The sequence below is a fragment of the Lichenostomus cassidix genome, chromosome 21 (assembly GCF_008360975.1).
Source record: "Lichenostomus cassidix isolate B80296 chromosome 21, HeHo_3.0, whole genome shotgun sequence".
In the NCBI taxonomy this organism is placed as follows: domain Eukaryota; kingdom Metazoa; phylum Chordata; class Aves; order Passeriformes; family Meliphagidae; genus Lichenostomus; species Lichenostomus cassidix.
The window spans coordinates 5,173,697-5,188,933 of record NC_139501.1 but is presented as its reverse complement, the minus strand read 5'-3'; the positions used below and the strand labels follow the sequence as shown (position 1 = coordinate 5,188,933).

At 39.9% G+C, this 15,237-nt stretch overlaps 1 protein-coding gene across 4 annotated transcripts in view; it reads right to left on the bottom strand.

Annotated features, from left to right (window-relative positions):
• Positions 1 to 66: 66 nt before the first annotated feature.
• MTOR (mechanistic target of rapamycin kinase) overlaps positions 67 to 15,237 on the bottom strand; it is a 63,070-nt gene continuing 47,899 nt past the window's right edge. For all 4 annotated transcript variants that reach the window (XM_085079974.1, XM_085079975.1, XM_085079976.1 and 1 more), the window contains 22 exons: positions 14,523 to 14,638; positions 13,142 to 13,259; positions 12,157 to 12,363; positions 11,580 to 11,680; positions 11,188 to 11,284; positions 10,449 to 10,547; positions 9,770 to 9,892; positions 8,928 to 9,110; positions 8,196 to 8,330; positions 7,741 to 7,915; positions 7,387 to 7,522; positions 6,579 to 6,726; positions 5,801 to 5,923; positions 5,269 to 5,351; positions 4,242 to 4,314; positions 3,667 to 3,741; positions 3,066 to 3,201; positions 2,699 to 2,764; positions 2,476 to 2,556; positions 2,105 to 2,185; positions 1,579 to 1,684; positions 67 to 1,082 (listed from right to left, as the gene is read on the bottom strand). In XM_085079974.1, the coding sequence (XP_084936100.1) occupies positions 1,067 to 1,082; positions 1,579 to 1,684; positions 2,105 to 2,185; positions 2,476 to 2,556; positions 2,699 to 2,764; positions 3,066 to 3,201; positions 3,667 to 3,741; positions 4,242 to 4,314; positions 5,269 to 5,351; positions 5,801 to 5,923; positions 6,579 to 6,726; positions 7,387 to 7,522; positions 7,741 to 7,915; positions 8,196 to 8,330; positions 8,928 to 9,110; positions 9,770 to 9,892; positions 10,449 to 10,547; positions 11,188 to 11,284; positions 11,580 to 11,680; positions 12,157 to 12,363; positions 13,142 to 13,259; positions 14,523 to 14,638 (2,478 nt within the window). In that variant the 3' untranslated portion in view covers positions 67 to 1,066. The remainder of the gene's footprint in view (positions 1,083 to 1,578; positions 1,685 to 2,104; positions 2,186 to 2,475; positions 2,557 to 2,698; positions 2,765 to 3,065; positions 3,202 to 3,666; positions 3,742 to 4,241; positions 4,315 to 5,268; positions 5,352 to 5,800; positions 5,924 to 6,578; positions 6,727 to 7,386; positions 7,523 to 7,740; positions 7,916 to 8,195; positions 8,331 to 8,927; positions 9,111 to 9,769; positions 9,893 to 10,448; positions 10,548 to 11,187; positions 11,285 to 11,579; positions 11,681 to 12,156; positions 12,364 to 13,141; positions 13,260 to 14,522; positions 14,639 to 15,237) is intronic.

Genomic DNA, 15,237 nt, shown 5'->3' with positions numbered 1-15,237 from the left:
TTGTAATCTGCTTCCCTGTCCCTGCCTAAGAAAGACTTTGGAAAAAACAGGAACACAGCCAAAGTGTTTACATTTTGATGTAATTTATTGGCACAAAAATATTCAAATACAACATGGCATCTAAACATGGCTACTCTGTTGTATTTTGTGCATTGTTTTTAATATTTTTAATTCATAAATCATAACTTTATCTTCAACCTCATGTTTAATAACCATTATTTTCTGTTTCAAGTTACAACCAGTTCTCCCCCCAGTCTGCCTCCTGTGCCAAACCCTAACTTTCCCTAATTACTTCCCAATACTGCTTTTTAACCCAGACACTGCAGGAAGCTCCCAAATGGTATTTATCTGTACCCTGCATGCAGTCTGCCACCAATCACTCTGCACAGAGGCACCCTAACTTTGCTCAGCTCAAGGTCTTCAAAATCTTGGATGTGCTCAAAACCCTGATCTAGTCAGAAACACAAATCCTGAACTAGCGTCATGAGCAGATAGACAATTTCCAATTTTGGGACAGGAATCAAGTTTGAAAACAAGGTACAGGAGGAAACAATGGTAAAGTTCTACTTCTCATTCTTTCCAGTTATGCAACTCCCCCCAAACCTAAATGAAGCCTCCTGCACTGAGCTCACTGCACCCACATCAACAGGAATGACCAGGGCAAGAATTAATCTGCAAGTTACTTAGTTACCTTGACCAAGGCGTCGGGGCTGTCGAAGCTTAGTTACTTACATTGCAAAGTAAGTGAAAACCCGTATAGTTATTTTTAATGGATCTCCAGTTCCCCAAAGACCAAGTGGAACCATAGACATCTGTGGTACAATCAGTCTTCACTGTCCTGGAAACCCAAATCAAGTGTTGTGTTTCAGACAGCTTGATTTTCCAACAGCAGCTATACATTGGCTTACACCAACTTTTAATATACAATAACTCTTTTCATTTACATTTAAAAATATTTGACAAAGGCTGTATTTCAGTCCAACGTTCAGTTTGTGTTTGTAGAAGAGCAAGTTTGGAGTGAAAAAGCCTCCAGAATAAAAGGCTGTGCATACTCTGGAATCTTCTGTTACCAGAAAGGACACCTGAAGAAAATAAATATATTGTGTTAATGTTGAGTTGGATGTAGTTTCCCAAAGATAACGCTGAGAAGGGCTGAGATTCCATACAGACTAGGCACCATTTTAGCACAGGAAAAGCTGCCAGGTGATCCCCATGCTCCTTTACAATTTTTAAACATTAGCAGGAAAGAGATCTATTTCCTTAAGCATAGTTCAAAGTTAGCTAGCTCTCAAAATGACACTAAATCATCTTTCTTTGGTTCTTCACTGTAACTGAAAGCAATGATCACCACATTCCTTATTTGAAACACTTAAAATGTAAAATCCCTGTCACTACTTGTAACAGCAACTTTCCTCAAGGAGTCTATGGCATCAGCATGGGCTTTCAAAATCAGAGCAGATGCAGTATGTGGTAAGACTCCTACAAATAACTAACTACACAAGTGAGGTTCTCTTTAGCAGTTCCCTGCTCAGACTATTCCAGAAGAGTTTTGCCACGTTAGCTGAATGACAAACTCACCATCCAATGTAGCACTGGCACAGGTTCTCATGAGAAGTTGCTTGTTTAATGAGCAGCTCTACTTGTGTGGGTACATCGAGAGTTTCATCATGAGAGAAGTCTCGACCTTTGAAATTAAAGGATGAAAAAATCCATTAAAGGAGTCACAAATCCTGGTCCTAATCCCTTCAAGTATATTATCTGGCAGGTGGGGAGTAATTTCTTACAGACTTTAAAAGTGTAAAGTTTTGCAACTAAATGCTGCAAATTATGAAGCCAGGACAGTAGAAGCTCAACTTCCACTAACAAGCTGAGACATGCAAATTATTAAGTCTTCGTAGTTACAAACACCTCTGTACTTTTCAAATCACATTTGTATCTAAACGCAGGCACAGTACTTAGGTTTTCAACAAAAACAGGAAAATGGCCTCATCCACTTAATGAGAGTATGTTAAATTCAAGGATTAACACAAAATACAAATACTAAGGACAGTGCTGATCTATCAGATTTTATGTTTCTTTTATATAAACATAACCACATGCTCACCAGTGAGCTTATCTCGAACTCTGTTGATGATTTGAATTGCCTTCTTGTTTAGAGCTTCTGGCTTCACCAGCCCATCTCCTACTGAAAGACAGAAATAGACACAGAATTAGGACTTCATCTGAACAATTAAAGCCTTTGTACTGTTGTTAGATGTGCCCTTTCCAAATACCATTTTGAGAGCAAACCTAGATGCATTTTCTATAGATACATCTCTTTTTGTTGGAGTTGAGAACACAGGTAATTATATTCCTCTTTTATGCTGACAAGAGGCTGTATCTGTCCCATCTTATATAATTGCATTTGGATCATGATGAAATTTTCTGATCTAAGAACAGTTTCTGGATCAGTATAGAAACAACAATGAAACTTACTGAAGGAATGGATGGATTCAGGCACTGTGGTCCCAGTTTTTTTATGGGCTGTCTCACCCAATTCCACACTGTCCAACATTTCTATTGAAGAAAATATGAAAACACAAAAGCATAAATGTGAAGCTGAAAAGCAGCTGAAATATTCTTCTGGAAACATTAGCACAACTGTTAATCAGCTAATTTTAAAAGCATATTTGTGGCGTCTCCCATCTTTTCTACTCACCTACTGACTGACTGGCTGAGTAGGAATCTGTTCTTGTTCGTGAGCGCTTATTGCCCTTTGTATTTGCTGCAAGAAAACAAGGAGTTGAAAAACATAAACTAGAGTTTCAGAGCAAATTTGTCCACAAACAATACAGGTTTGGCTGCCCTTCTCCTTCTCTAGATTTGATGTCACCTGAAAATAATTTCCATCTCCTGATCACTGCTGTAATTTTATATTAAAATCCCTAAAACCATGTGCACACAGAAATAGCACATGCAAATGAACAGTTTAATCAGATTGTTTGAAAACAGGCATTGGACTTCAGCCTTCTTGATTTCTGATCTGAATACTCTCTTGTTGTCACTATTTTATCAGAATCACTTACTGTCCATCAACCTCCAGTTCAATAAGGGATCATACACAAAGGCTTCCAGCACAGCCATGACACTGTCCTTGTGTTCCCTCAGTACTTCCATCACCGTGTGACAGGTGATTCTGTAGTTCCCATCAAGGCCTGTCACCTTTGGAAGGAAAAGAAGTCAATCAACCACTGCTTTGGTCACTCTGCAGCTCTAACCCCAACATTCAGGGAGCAGGAAGTAGCTTTGAAATGGAGTTCACTGTGCTTTGTTCATTAGGAGAACAAGACAGACATTAATTACAAACTAAGAACCTCTCTTCTCCATGAAGATGATCTTTGTGAAGTGCCAAGCAAGTGACTGTGTCTGGTTGATAGAAACAGCTATTTGAAATGGGGAAACTAAGGAAGGCCTAAGAAATTGGAGGAATTTCAGGGTAGTTTATTCTCTAGCTAAAAAGTCCTTTTCCACTGTAATGTACCACAAATATCACAGGAGCTATTTTAACTCACAGAAAATTAGGCTGAAATACTAACACCTCTGGTTCTTACAACAAAAAATACAAGAAAAACTGAGAAATGGTTGCCATTTTCCCTAGGAACAGTCTCCTCCAGAGGGGATGCTTACCTCCATAGCATTTGTCAGCATCCTTGTTAACCTAAATGGAATCTTCTCAGGGAACTTTTCTCTTGTCATTGCAACCTAAACACACAGTGATGGAGAAGGTGTAAATTAATAGCTAATTACTCTTTAAAAGTTACTAAGTACTGGGATCTTTTTGCTACAATCTTAAAGATTTTATTCCAAATAGGAAATAACGTCACAGCTTTATGTTCCTCAGTTTTCCCAAATTATTGGGAGAAGCTAGATGATTAACTTGATAACAAAGGGAAAACTCAAGCATGTGCCCAGCAACACAGACTGCCTATCAGCAGCTTAAATTGTTCCAAGAAATTTCATGGAAGTGATGTTAGCACTTCTTTGCTTGTTCCAGTGGTCAGCTAATCCCCAAGACATGTTTTTGAGATAAAGTGTCTATTATTTTCATCATGCCTGTAGGTAAAAGGAAGGTCAAAAGAGAGCCAAAGGGTTTGCCCAGGATCAGACTCCAAGGTCAGTTTGTCCTGGCTTACAGATTAATTTCTGTTCCACCAGAAAATGTGAAATTACTAAAAATTTCATATCCAAATATGAAGACTTACCTCAAAACAGTCCCCAAAGTCGATATGCAGAATCTTTCCACTCAGCCTGTCTAACATCAGATTGGAAGGGTGTCTTTGGTGAAGGAGTGGGAGAAAAAACAGACCATGGGTGACAGAGCATTACAAAAACCCAGACTCAATCACAGCAGCTCCAGTCTGAAAAGATATTTATCTTCATGATCAAGAACAGCCAGTTACAGCTTGCTTGTCTGAGATGTTCAATCTCAGGATGAACAGGAAACCTTCCAGACACTGCATTTGTCACATTACTTTTGTAATTATCTCTCAGAAGTTAGACCTTCTCACCTTGGAAGATAAATAACCTCCTGGACCAAAACAATCAGTACATTTCTTGGATATGAATGTTTATGAATGTTTATTTTTCAGTTAGCATAAGTTTTTCTGCTTGTTTTATGCTTTTTCATTTTTTTCAGTATAGAAAAATGTAATGCATTATGCTACACAGGAAGTAACACAAGTTCTTTTACCACCAACAGAGAAGAAAATCAGTCCAGACTAGCAAAACTACAGTGCTGTATTCATGCTTATGTCTTCCAATTTTGTTTCAATTCAATTTTCAAAAGTTTATAATTTCATGTTAGGGACTTTTAAGTTCAGCAGTAAGAACCCTTGTTATTGAAACATTTAAGGGTTTAGCTGTTTTTTGCATTACAGAATTTAAATCTAATATACATTGCCTTTAAAAGTGCTTTGGAAGTTATATTGTTAATAAAATGGATGGAGAAAGATTTACCATTCTGTGAAAGGGCAAAATTAGAACTTATGGTCCTTGATGTAGTTTCATGTGTATTCATTTCAAAAAGGAAGAAAGTCTAATTTGTACTCAGGATTCACAAACTCTGCATATCATGCCTGCAGTGCTGAGAATAACAGCAGCACAATTAGGAGCTGAAAGATGTAATCACTACAGCTCAGCAGTAACCACAATGGAAGATGTTATCACAAGAATGAACTCATAGCCCTTCACAGTCTGTGCTTTTAAATAAACCTTTACAGCTTTACTTACCTGTCCCCAAGGCCCAAAATGTACCCAACCATTGACATCACAGCTAGTGAACGAGTGTAATTCGTTCTTCTGTCAAACCACACCTACAAGTGGAGACAAAATAGAAAAAGCTAGATAGGCATGTTGCATGTTTCAGATTATATTTTAATTTATCCATTAATCATTTGCATTTCACACAAAGCAGAACTGTGATATCCTTAGGCTCAGTATTCCATAAGTTTGAGGGGATTCAAACATCCTGTGTCCTTAGAATTAGATGTCTAAGTCATTAAGAGAAAATATTCTGAGGCTTCTGCTTTTCTCTCCCTTGCAGAGTATATGGAGACTGAAATCTCCAGTCTTGTGCTTTGCACTTCACTTGGGCTCTGAGCCTTGTAAGGCCCCTTGTGTGGGGAAAATGTGTGGATAAATGTGTGATACATGTTCTGCAGAGATTCAGCTGGTTTAGGATGAATAAACTACATCTCTCACTCATTCTGCAGGGAAGATAATTACACATTCTGCTGTTTGCCAGTACCTGTGCTGAACTCACCTCTGAGCTTGGACTTTTCAACCACAGCAGTTTGGCAAGGTCATCCCCAGCTGTGTTATTGACAGCATGTTCAAATACCTCTACTTTCTGCATCAGGGTCAGGTGGTCATAGTCTGGAGCCATCTACAATTCAGAAGTGACATTCAGCAAATTAAAAAGCCACCCCCAGTAGCCTCTGTGAGAAACACAGTAATCATAAATAATTTCATATCAAGTTTATACTTGAATTATTTGTAGACTGAGCAGTTTCAAACACAGTGAGATGATCACACAACAGTGAGGAATTATTTTTAAATGAGATAGCACATGATTTAGTATCCAGAAAATCAGTAGCCCACAGCTCTATTTAGCTAAAAATCTGCAAAGGTAAGTACTTTTCAGAAACCATTATCTATATAATTCTTCTGGGCTGGCACATGCTTTCCTTTTTGGTAGGGAATTGCAAATTTTCTAGTAGTGTTCAGTTTCTCCAGTCTGTCTAATTTTGGCCCTGCTGCTTAGACCCAATGTTTGCAATGCCAGCAGCACAGCACCTTGTATGAGGCACACCACAGTTAAACAAAATTCCAAACACATATCAGTCACCAGATGGCAACAACTCGTGGTCACTGCTAAAACTGGAAAGGAGAAACAAAAAAACATATGGCAAGCTATAACCCTTATCTAATATTTTTTATTAATTGTAACAATCAGAAAAGATGCAGAGGAAGAAGCCTGGCACTATTTTCTTCCATCAAGACATTGGTTTACCAAAACCTGGGCCAGCTTTGCCCCTTACCCTCAGCATGATGCGATGCTCAATGTTGAGCAGGATCTTCTTCTTCTCTCTGTAGTCTCGGATGAGTGCATGCAGGGTGTCACAGTGGGGCACCCAGCCAATGAGGCCTGAATTTGTAGACAGTGGAATAACAGCATATCTCTGGATGCTGTGGGAAAAATGGAGAATCAGAGCTCGAATTGTTGTATATTGTGAATTACTAGATTTTGAGATGCTTGAAACAACTACTGTTAAATCTGATTCTGGTCCAAATTGTCTTATCAATAGTTGTTCTGCTTGTCTTTTCAAACAGACTTAAATATCCACTTGTAGAGATTGCTGCCAGATGATCCACAGACAAACTCAAAGTTTATGTGGTTTTCACTGAACAGCTGCCTTCAGAAGGTACATGTGATAATCTGTTATTTGCATATGATATTTGATGTGTTCTTGCTTGAAAGACACTGTGCAGAATTGCACTCAGTGACTCTTCACCAAGCTATTTAGTGACTATAATAAAAAAATCCTTGGCAAAACCCCATTCTCAGGCTCCTAAGGCAGCAATCAAGGTATCTTGAAATAGGGGTTGCTTCAAAGACCATAACAATTTACAAGATGGGACTTCAATTAAAAAAACCCAAAGAAACAACCTCCTCAGACACATTTCCTCCATGTCTGAATTCTAGGAATGCTATTTTTCTTTTCATTGAACTTAGTTCCAAGATTTGCCATTTCTTCACAAACCAGCTGCTTGTGCCAAGGTTTATTTGCAAAGCTGCACCCATGCAAGAAGTCACAAGCACTTCCAGTGATTACTCAGAGCACTCACCTGAGGTTTTTACGAAGAGAAGTTGGGTCATTTGCTAGCAGAGTGTTGACCAACCCAAACAGCTGCATCACTCTTTCATCTTGGCGAAGGTCTTCGTGACCTTTCAGAAGGAATACAAACTCATGCCCATTGCTGCCTGCAAAAGAATTAGTGCACAGGAGTTTATTCTCATTAAACAAACAGACAAGAGTAAATACACCCAAAAACTGGAAAGTGTGGCAGTCAGACTGACTAAGAAAAATCTCACTTGAAAGGAAACATTGGAGAGGTTTTACCAGGTAAATATGTAGTTTGACCTAAGAGCAACAACTGTTTAAATACTGGAATAGCTAAGTGAAAAGTGCTCTCTCTTACCCATTAGTGTCAATTTCCTGGGCCGCTGCTTGGAGGTGATGACCTGCAGAGAGGGTGCGATGGACTGAATCCGTATGATGGGCTGGTTGGGATCATATGTTCCTGGCACTGCCAGCTCCAGATCCCGGCACATTAGGAGTTTGGGTGACACATACTGGAGTTCCAAAGAAGTGAGCTACCAAAACAAAAAGAAATACAACCCCTTAGAACTTCAGTTCAATCTCACAGAAGCATCTGAAGAGTTCATGCGGTCAAAGGACATAAAACAGTTCAGGCAGTGATTTCAGGTACTTGTAGGAAGTGCTGCATAAAGACCAAATTTGCAGCAAACCCTATGTGGTTATTTCCAGAATACTTAAGTTTCATGTTTTGAATAACCAGAAAACATAAAGCAAAGGTTGGTATTGACAATTTACACAGTAAGACCCACAAAAGAACTGAATCTTCCCCCTCACCTGTGGCAGCTGCTTTGAGATACGTCGGAACACGTGGTAATAGAGATCCCACGCCTGAGTTAGGTCTTTGACATTTCCTGATTTCATGTACTTCCTGCACCACTCTTGAGCTTCCATAAGATCTCTGCCATAGGCCTAGGGAGGAAAACAACAGAGAAAAGAATTTCAACAGACTGCAGTGTAACAGGTGGAGACCACTTAACACCTACAAAGAGCATCAGAGGCTCTTTTCAAATTGCACTACAAATACTTGATCTCACATTTTTATAGCAGATCAGAATTAAAGATCCAGAAATTCCTGGATCCAAGATCCACACTGAATTTATCAAACAACATTGCTTGCAAGTAGATGTCATTATAGGAGGCAACTGAATGCTTAGAATCACCCTTTACCAGTAGGCTCACAAGCTCAGTTAATTCTCTGTTATCCGTGCTTACTGTAAGCAAAGCAGAATAATCAACTGCAAAGCACTAGTTGTTTTCAGGTCCCTATCAGACACCCTGCCAATACAAGACTCCAGGGCAATCTGGACTACCATGGCCACTTAGAGTCACCAAAAGTGACACAAAGCTGAAGATAAACATCATAGAGCTGAAGATAAATAATGAAATCTGCAGCTAATACAACGAGTCCAAAGAGATTCACTCTTTGTGTTAGATGGCAAAGGCTCTTGTAACACATCTGGGCAGGTGGCTGTCCTGCAGAACAGCCTCTTGGCCATCTGCTGATACCTGATTGAAGGATGTCTCCTTTAGAGTCTGAGGCCCACGCTCCATCATTGCATGAAGTGGTTCCAGCACCTCAAACATTCCCTTGACATTTCTTTCTCCAAAATACAGACGAGATGCTTCTTCCAGCCCTTCGTGCCACATCTCGTGCCATAGGATGGCCACACGGATTAGCTCTTCACTCACCTGTTTTAGAGCAGAAAAAAAAATTAAATGCCCCCAAAAAAATCCTGCAACTGTGTCTTGACTTAAAAATGCAAAACTACTTTCTTCTCTAATGTTATGAAGTATTTGTTCCTGGCAGCCAGAGGGAGCCACAAGAAGTACCACAGTGATGGCACATTTTTTTCTGCAAGAAGCCGACCAGGCTTTTCTCACCTTATTTGTTACCTTTGATATTTTCTATATGCTTGTGTAGCTTGGCCTGAAGGCATTATTTTCTGCTTATTCATAAAAATCTTTACTAAATTAATTGAATTACTTTTTTCAGGCTATGCTCAGTAAGTTTTGTTTCTACTCTCCATTAAGCAAAAACACCTCTTTATGGAACAAAGATTTTTTATGCATTTCTTCTCTAAGTTTATTCATTAGGAAACACAAAAACTCAGTGTGTGAATTATTTTTAAATTAAAGCATTCTCTTGAAATTACACTATATACTGTATATATACACTATATATACTATATATATGTGTACACACACTAAATACTGTAACTTCTACCAGTTGAAAATACCCCAAATTAATTGTACTTGAACAGAATCAACAGTGAATAGCCACTTTGTGTTGTTATAACTGATTTACAGTTATCTAACATAAAACACTTAATGGTACACTGAGCACTCACCATCATTGCCTGCTGCACCAGAGTGTTGCTGTGCTCACACATGTTTTTCAAGATCTTATTTGCAGCGTTGTGTCGAGCAGTAGTTGTAGATTTAGAAGCCACAGTCAAAGGATAAATCAAAGCCTGCAAGGGACAGCAATTAGTAATACTTTAGAACCACAAAGAAGAGCTACATAAATTTAAATAATTAGCAAAGCATTAACAAACAGCAGCCTTAGGGATAAACAAGAGGAAGCAAGCTTGCTTCTGGAAAGTAGTGATATGAGTTTGTTACTGAAAGTTTTCTGTTCCAAAAGGCTTTCAAGACTTTTAATTCACTGAGTAGCAGAATGAAGAACAAAAATGGGTCTTAGGATTTTGTGATATTCCACACTGTAGAAAGAAATTTAGATAAAACCTGTGAGGTAGGTTCTTAGTAGTCACTTAAAGACATTTCAGGTGATTTGCACTACTCAGTAGACATAAAACTGCACGAGACAAAGAGTTCTTCCCAGGCTGCACGGCTCATTCACCTCTTCCTGTTTTTATGTGAACAGTGCTGAGGCAAAAGCAGCAGCAGCACAAATAGTCCCCATCCTCACTGTGATGTGAATTCCCACACAGCCATCTGGACTTGGAGCAATGGCACCCAGGAAAGGCACCTGACACCAGGGAAACTGCTCCTCTGAGCTACACTCACCTGGGGATGGTAGCGCCCAATGTCTGTGAGCAGCTGATGGATCAGACGTCCCACCAGAGGCCTAGGGGTGTCAATTCTGGCAATGAGCTGAGGGATAACCTAGCAGTGAGGATAAGGAAAATAAACATCTCTCTTATCTTATGTGGTCAGTGCAGCAGCTGTTCTGCCCTCTCCTACAGACCTCACAGCCTCTAAAGGGGGCAGGGAAGCCCAGCACTCGTTTTTGAGATGGTCAGAGGGTAACACAAGGTTCCAAACAGAAATGTACAACAGCTCAATGAGATCACAAGTGTTCTGTGCAGAACTGTTACAGGATTCTGCTATGGAAAGATGCATCTTGAAGTATAATGCTTAAATAGGAAATAAAGTATTTTTTAATTTAATTACAAGAGTCATTCTACAAGGCAACCCTGAAACAGACTGTGAACTACATCAGAGGAGGACAGTGGTGTTTTATACTTGATCACTACTGAATGCACATCATCTTTAATTTAAGAATTTTTATTCTTTCTCATTAATATGCACTAATTTGCATATAAATACAGAAACATTTCTCATTTTTCTGTTCAAGATGCTTGTTAAATCAGTTACAGACTACTACTATAGTAATGCAATGAGATAAACTCTCAGCGTTTATCTACAAGAGATTGTTTAGCAAAGGATCATCATGGATATTATGCAGCAAATCCCCAAACTATCCCCAGAACTGGGATTTCTCCTAGCCCTTTGTGTTCCTTACCTGCAGCCAAGTGTCTATTTGGATTGCCTTGACTCCTTCTACCAAAGCCTCATTCACATCAGGCCAGTGACCATAGTCAAACCACAGAGTAAGGACTCTGAAAAAGAGAAATACTTCTGTTGGGAACAAACAAACAAATGAACACACAACAAAAAAACCCCAAAAACCCAAAACCAGAAACCCACCAACCAAAAAACCAAGACTCATTTACAAGCAATTTTTCTTCCCAGAACCCTCAGATAGCAGGGATAATCCATCTATAACAAAAATTAGCCTGCACTGAACATTCACTTAATTCAACCATAACAAAAAAGCAGAAATGTGTTCTACCTATTCTGAAACCTCATGTTCTTACCAGCTGGATTTCATTTACTGTGTGCTTTATTGTGTACCTTAGAGTGTCCTGTAGGTTGTTTCCTCGAGACAGAGAGATGGACCGGAAGAAACCCTGGACAGCAGGGACTGTGTACATCAAGAGGGTCTTGGATAAATCCTTTTGGAATGAAAATTGCTGCATTAGTTCTATGTAAGCACATCAGCCCACACGAATCCTAAACTCAACAAGGCGTGAGAGGAAGAAATATGTGGAAATATAGACCCAATCCCCACTGTAGCTGATTTCTGCTCATACTCTTCCCAGGACATGTTGCTCCTGGAATTTATGTTTTGCTTGACTACACTGAGGTCATTCAGCCTGGCAGGGAAAACACTGTGGTTTTATACTTTTTGTTTGCAAAGCTACAGACAGCAAAGCAGCCTAAAAATTACCATCTTGCTATAACTGGTAAATGAAAGAGATTACAGCCTTCCATGAAGGGTTTAAGCAGCAGAACTCATCAATGCACTGCATCACCTCAGCCTCTGCTTTATGTCACAGCTAATACTTATTAATTAAACCCATAACATCTTCCTGTGTCTAAAAGCAGTAAGTACCAATCTCTCAGCATGAAGAGGGAGGAAGGAGGATACCTCAGTGACTTTTTTCTGCACAGGGGAGGGGATGGGGCTGTTCTCAGTGCTCTCTGCATCGCTCTCACTGTTGCTGCCCTCGGTGTTGGCGCTGGTGATGCTTGCTCCACTGGCATGGCGGAGTTTCTTCTTCTCATCTCTGGCCTGGTTTTGGTGTTTATAGTGAAGCACTGCTTCAAAGTTCATCACTGCCCAGGCATGCCAGGCCTGCCAACAGGGGAGAACAGAAGTCAGAAGGATGATGACTCCTTTCTGCAACATGCACTTTCTAATTGTTACAGATAATCCAACCTTTCAGTGTCTGCAGACAATAGCAGTATCACCCTGCAGACAACACAATGCTTGGATTTCTCTGCTTGTAATTTGAACTTTATTACTACTGTATTTAGTATCTTAAATAATATCATGTTGAGTTCCTGGCCAGGAACTCCCTGTTGAATATATTAAAGCAACTAAGCTCTGTACCAAAAATTAAATGAAATTTGCATATACCTTAATTTTTCAAAGGCTAAAGTGGAAATTAGTATATTAGCACTCGGGCATGTGTAATGGGAAAAAATACATGAGATGGCTGCCCCAGATAAGATCTGGCACCAAATATTAATTGAAATATCACAACTCTGAAATCAAAGGCTCTTTGGAGAATTAACAAGGCTACTTTCCTGGTTCAAGTATACTAACTGAGAACAAGTTAAATTTTTCCATTTTCTTTCTCCTTCATTGCTGACAGGAGACAGACTCAAAAGCAAGACCAGAAACAGAAATTGTGGCCTAGTTTTACCAACCAGTTAAAATTCTAAACAAGAACACCCAAGCATGGTTGCCTTGGACCACTTTCTCTGTTTTTTGGTTTTTTTTTGTTTTGTTTTTTTAATCCTACTGGCAGTAACAAGGCAGACAGTTATAGGAGATCTTCCAATGAACATCTTCCTTTGCTGCAGTATGGGATTTGATCAAATTGATCAGGAAATTTTCCTGCAATGACCTTGTACCAGTTGCGATCATGCTCCGTTGCAGCACTGTAGTATTGCAGCACTTTGGGGATGGTGCTCTCATTGATGCCTTGCAGGTTCAGCTGCCACTCCCCCAGCTTCAGGAAACACCTGGTTAAGCAAAGGGATTATTGAGTCAAAACCTAAAATGAAAACAAAGCCTCTGGATTAAAAGGCTAACTTATTATCTGGAGTCTGAGAGATATTCCATGTGGTGAACCCAGTCAGGAAGCTTCTCCTGCAGGATGGATCCAAAAATCAAAATACCTCTATCTTGCTTGTAGTGTGGAACTAACTAGCTGAAGGTTTAATTTAAGAGGAAAGGTGGGGATCAAACTTGGTTCCTCATTTATACAAATTATAAAATAAATGTAAGAAGTAGGTAATAGCAACATCTAAATACTGCATCAGTCTGTGCTGATAAAATACAGATTTTACACAGTGTAAATGAAATACACAGTGCTGGTGAACTGTACTGAGCACCATATAAATGAGCCTTCTGAGGAGAACACTGACAGACAGACATTGGAAACACAGAGGAACTGTTTTTCCCCCAGCCAGAACCCCATTAAGTCATTCCCTCCTAGAGCAAAGGAAAAACAACACATTTTTACTGCAGCAGGGTGGGGTTGTCAAGGTTTGTGCAAAACTTAATACTTTGTTCCCTCAGCAGGCTTTAAATGCCACAGTTACATGGCTGTCCTTTCTGTATTTTGAGTTTTCCAGAAAGCATTGTGCAAGACAAACATGGTATGCAAATCATTACTAATTTGTCTTCCATGACAGTCACTGAACAAATAAGACAATGGTGTTACCACATTCCCATCCTCATAAAAGCAAACTGAGTGCATGCCTACCTTCAGAAAAAGCAAACCTTCAATAGAGAGCACTACACAATTTTTAATTTAAACTGAAAAACCAGATATGGCACTTACAGATCCACAGAGAAAAATGGAGATAGGGATTTTAGTGCACCAATATTCTAAGAGACATGCTGGGCACCTCCTGCCCAAAGCAGTCCTGTTGTGCTTGGCAGCCTGGGCACTTCATACAGATGTGCCAGGCATGGGGGGAGGATTTCTTTCCTAGTGACTGAATCTCCTGAAAACCAAAGAAACAGCCATGCTGAGAGCTCTGCCTTCTGCCAGCGAGCCACGGTGCTGGAAAAATACAACCAGAGAGCAGCAACAAACACAAGCTTGTTCAGGCTGATGTGTCCCACTGACACTTACTGCACACTGCATGGCAGATAAGAAATCTCCTGTTCTTTTAATCAAAGCATGAGCTTTGTCTGAGCTGTGTCACCTGCAGGGACCCTGAACCCCAGGAGAGGTGACTCTCAGTGCAGAGCTAACCCCAGGAGGCTATGCTGACCTTGCCATGAGCTTGTGGAGCTCCTGCTTGTGCTGCTGGTCCTCGGTGGCGATGGCATGCTGGGCCTGCTGCTGCATGGTCTGCACAAACTGCTGCATGTGCTGGAATGCATCAATCTGCAAAGGCATGGAGGAGGCAGTGAGTGCCACAGGGCTCCAATGCAGCTTGTCAAGGGAGGGAGACAACGTGGAAATGAATTGTTGTTGGAATGAAAATATATGGTGTTGTGTTCTTTCAAAGCTTTTTAGCCATTGACATCCTTCTAAAGTCACTTTGTGCTTTAAATATGTCCTCTGATCAGGACAATACAGTAACAGACAGGATCACAGATCCACAGAAACCTACCTGCAATATGCTATGACCATAAAAACCAGAAAAGACCATAAGAAACAAACAAAACCCAAGCCAAACCAAACCAAATAAAAAACCCCAAACAAACCAGCCAAACAAAAAACCAACCAACCAACCAAAACCACCAAAAACAAACAAAAAACCCCCAAACCCCAAAAGAAAACAAAAAAACAACAAACCAAAAAAACAACCAAAAAACCCCCCAGAAAACCACCCACCCAAAAACTACCCCACAAAATCAAAAAAACCAAAAACCAAAAAAACCCACCCCAAGATAATTTGAGAAAACAGTGCCTGAAGGAAAACTTGCAGCTTCCTGATCTACCCTCCTAACCTTTCAGCTTTGGCTAGGCTTGAAATATAC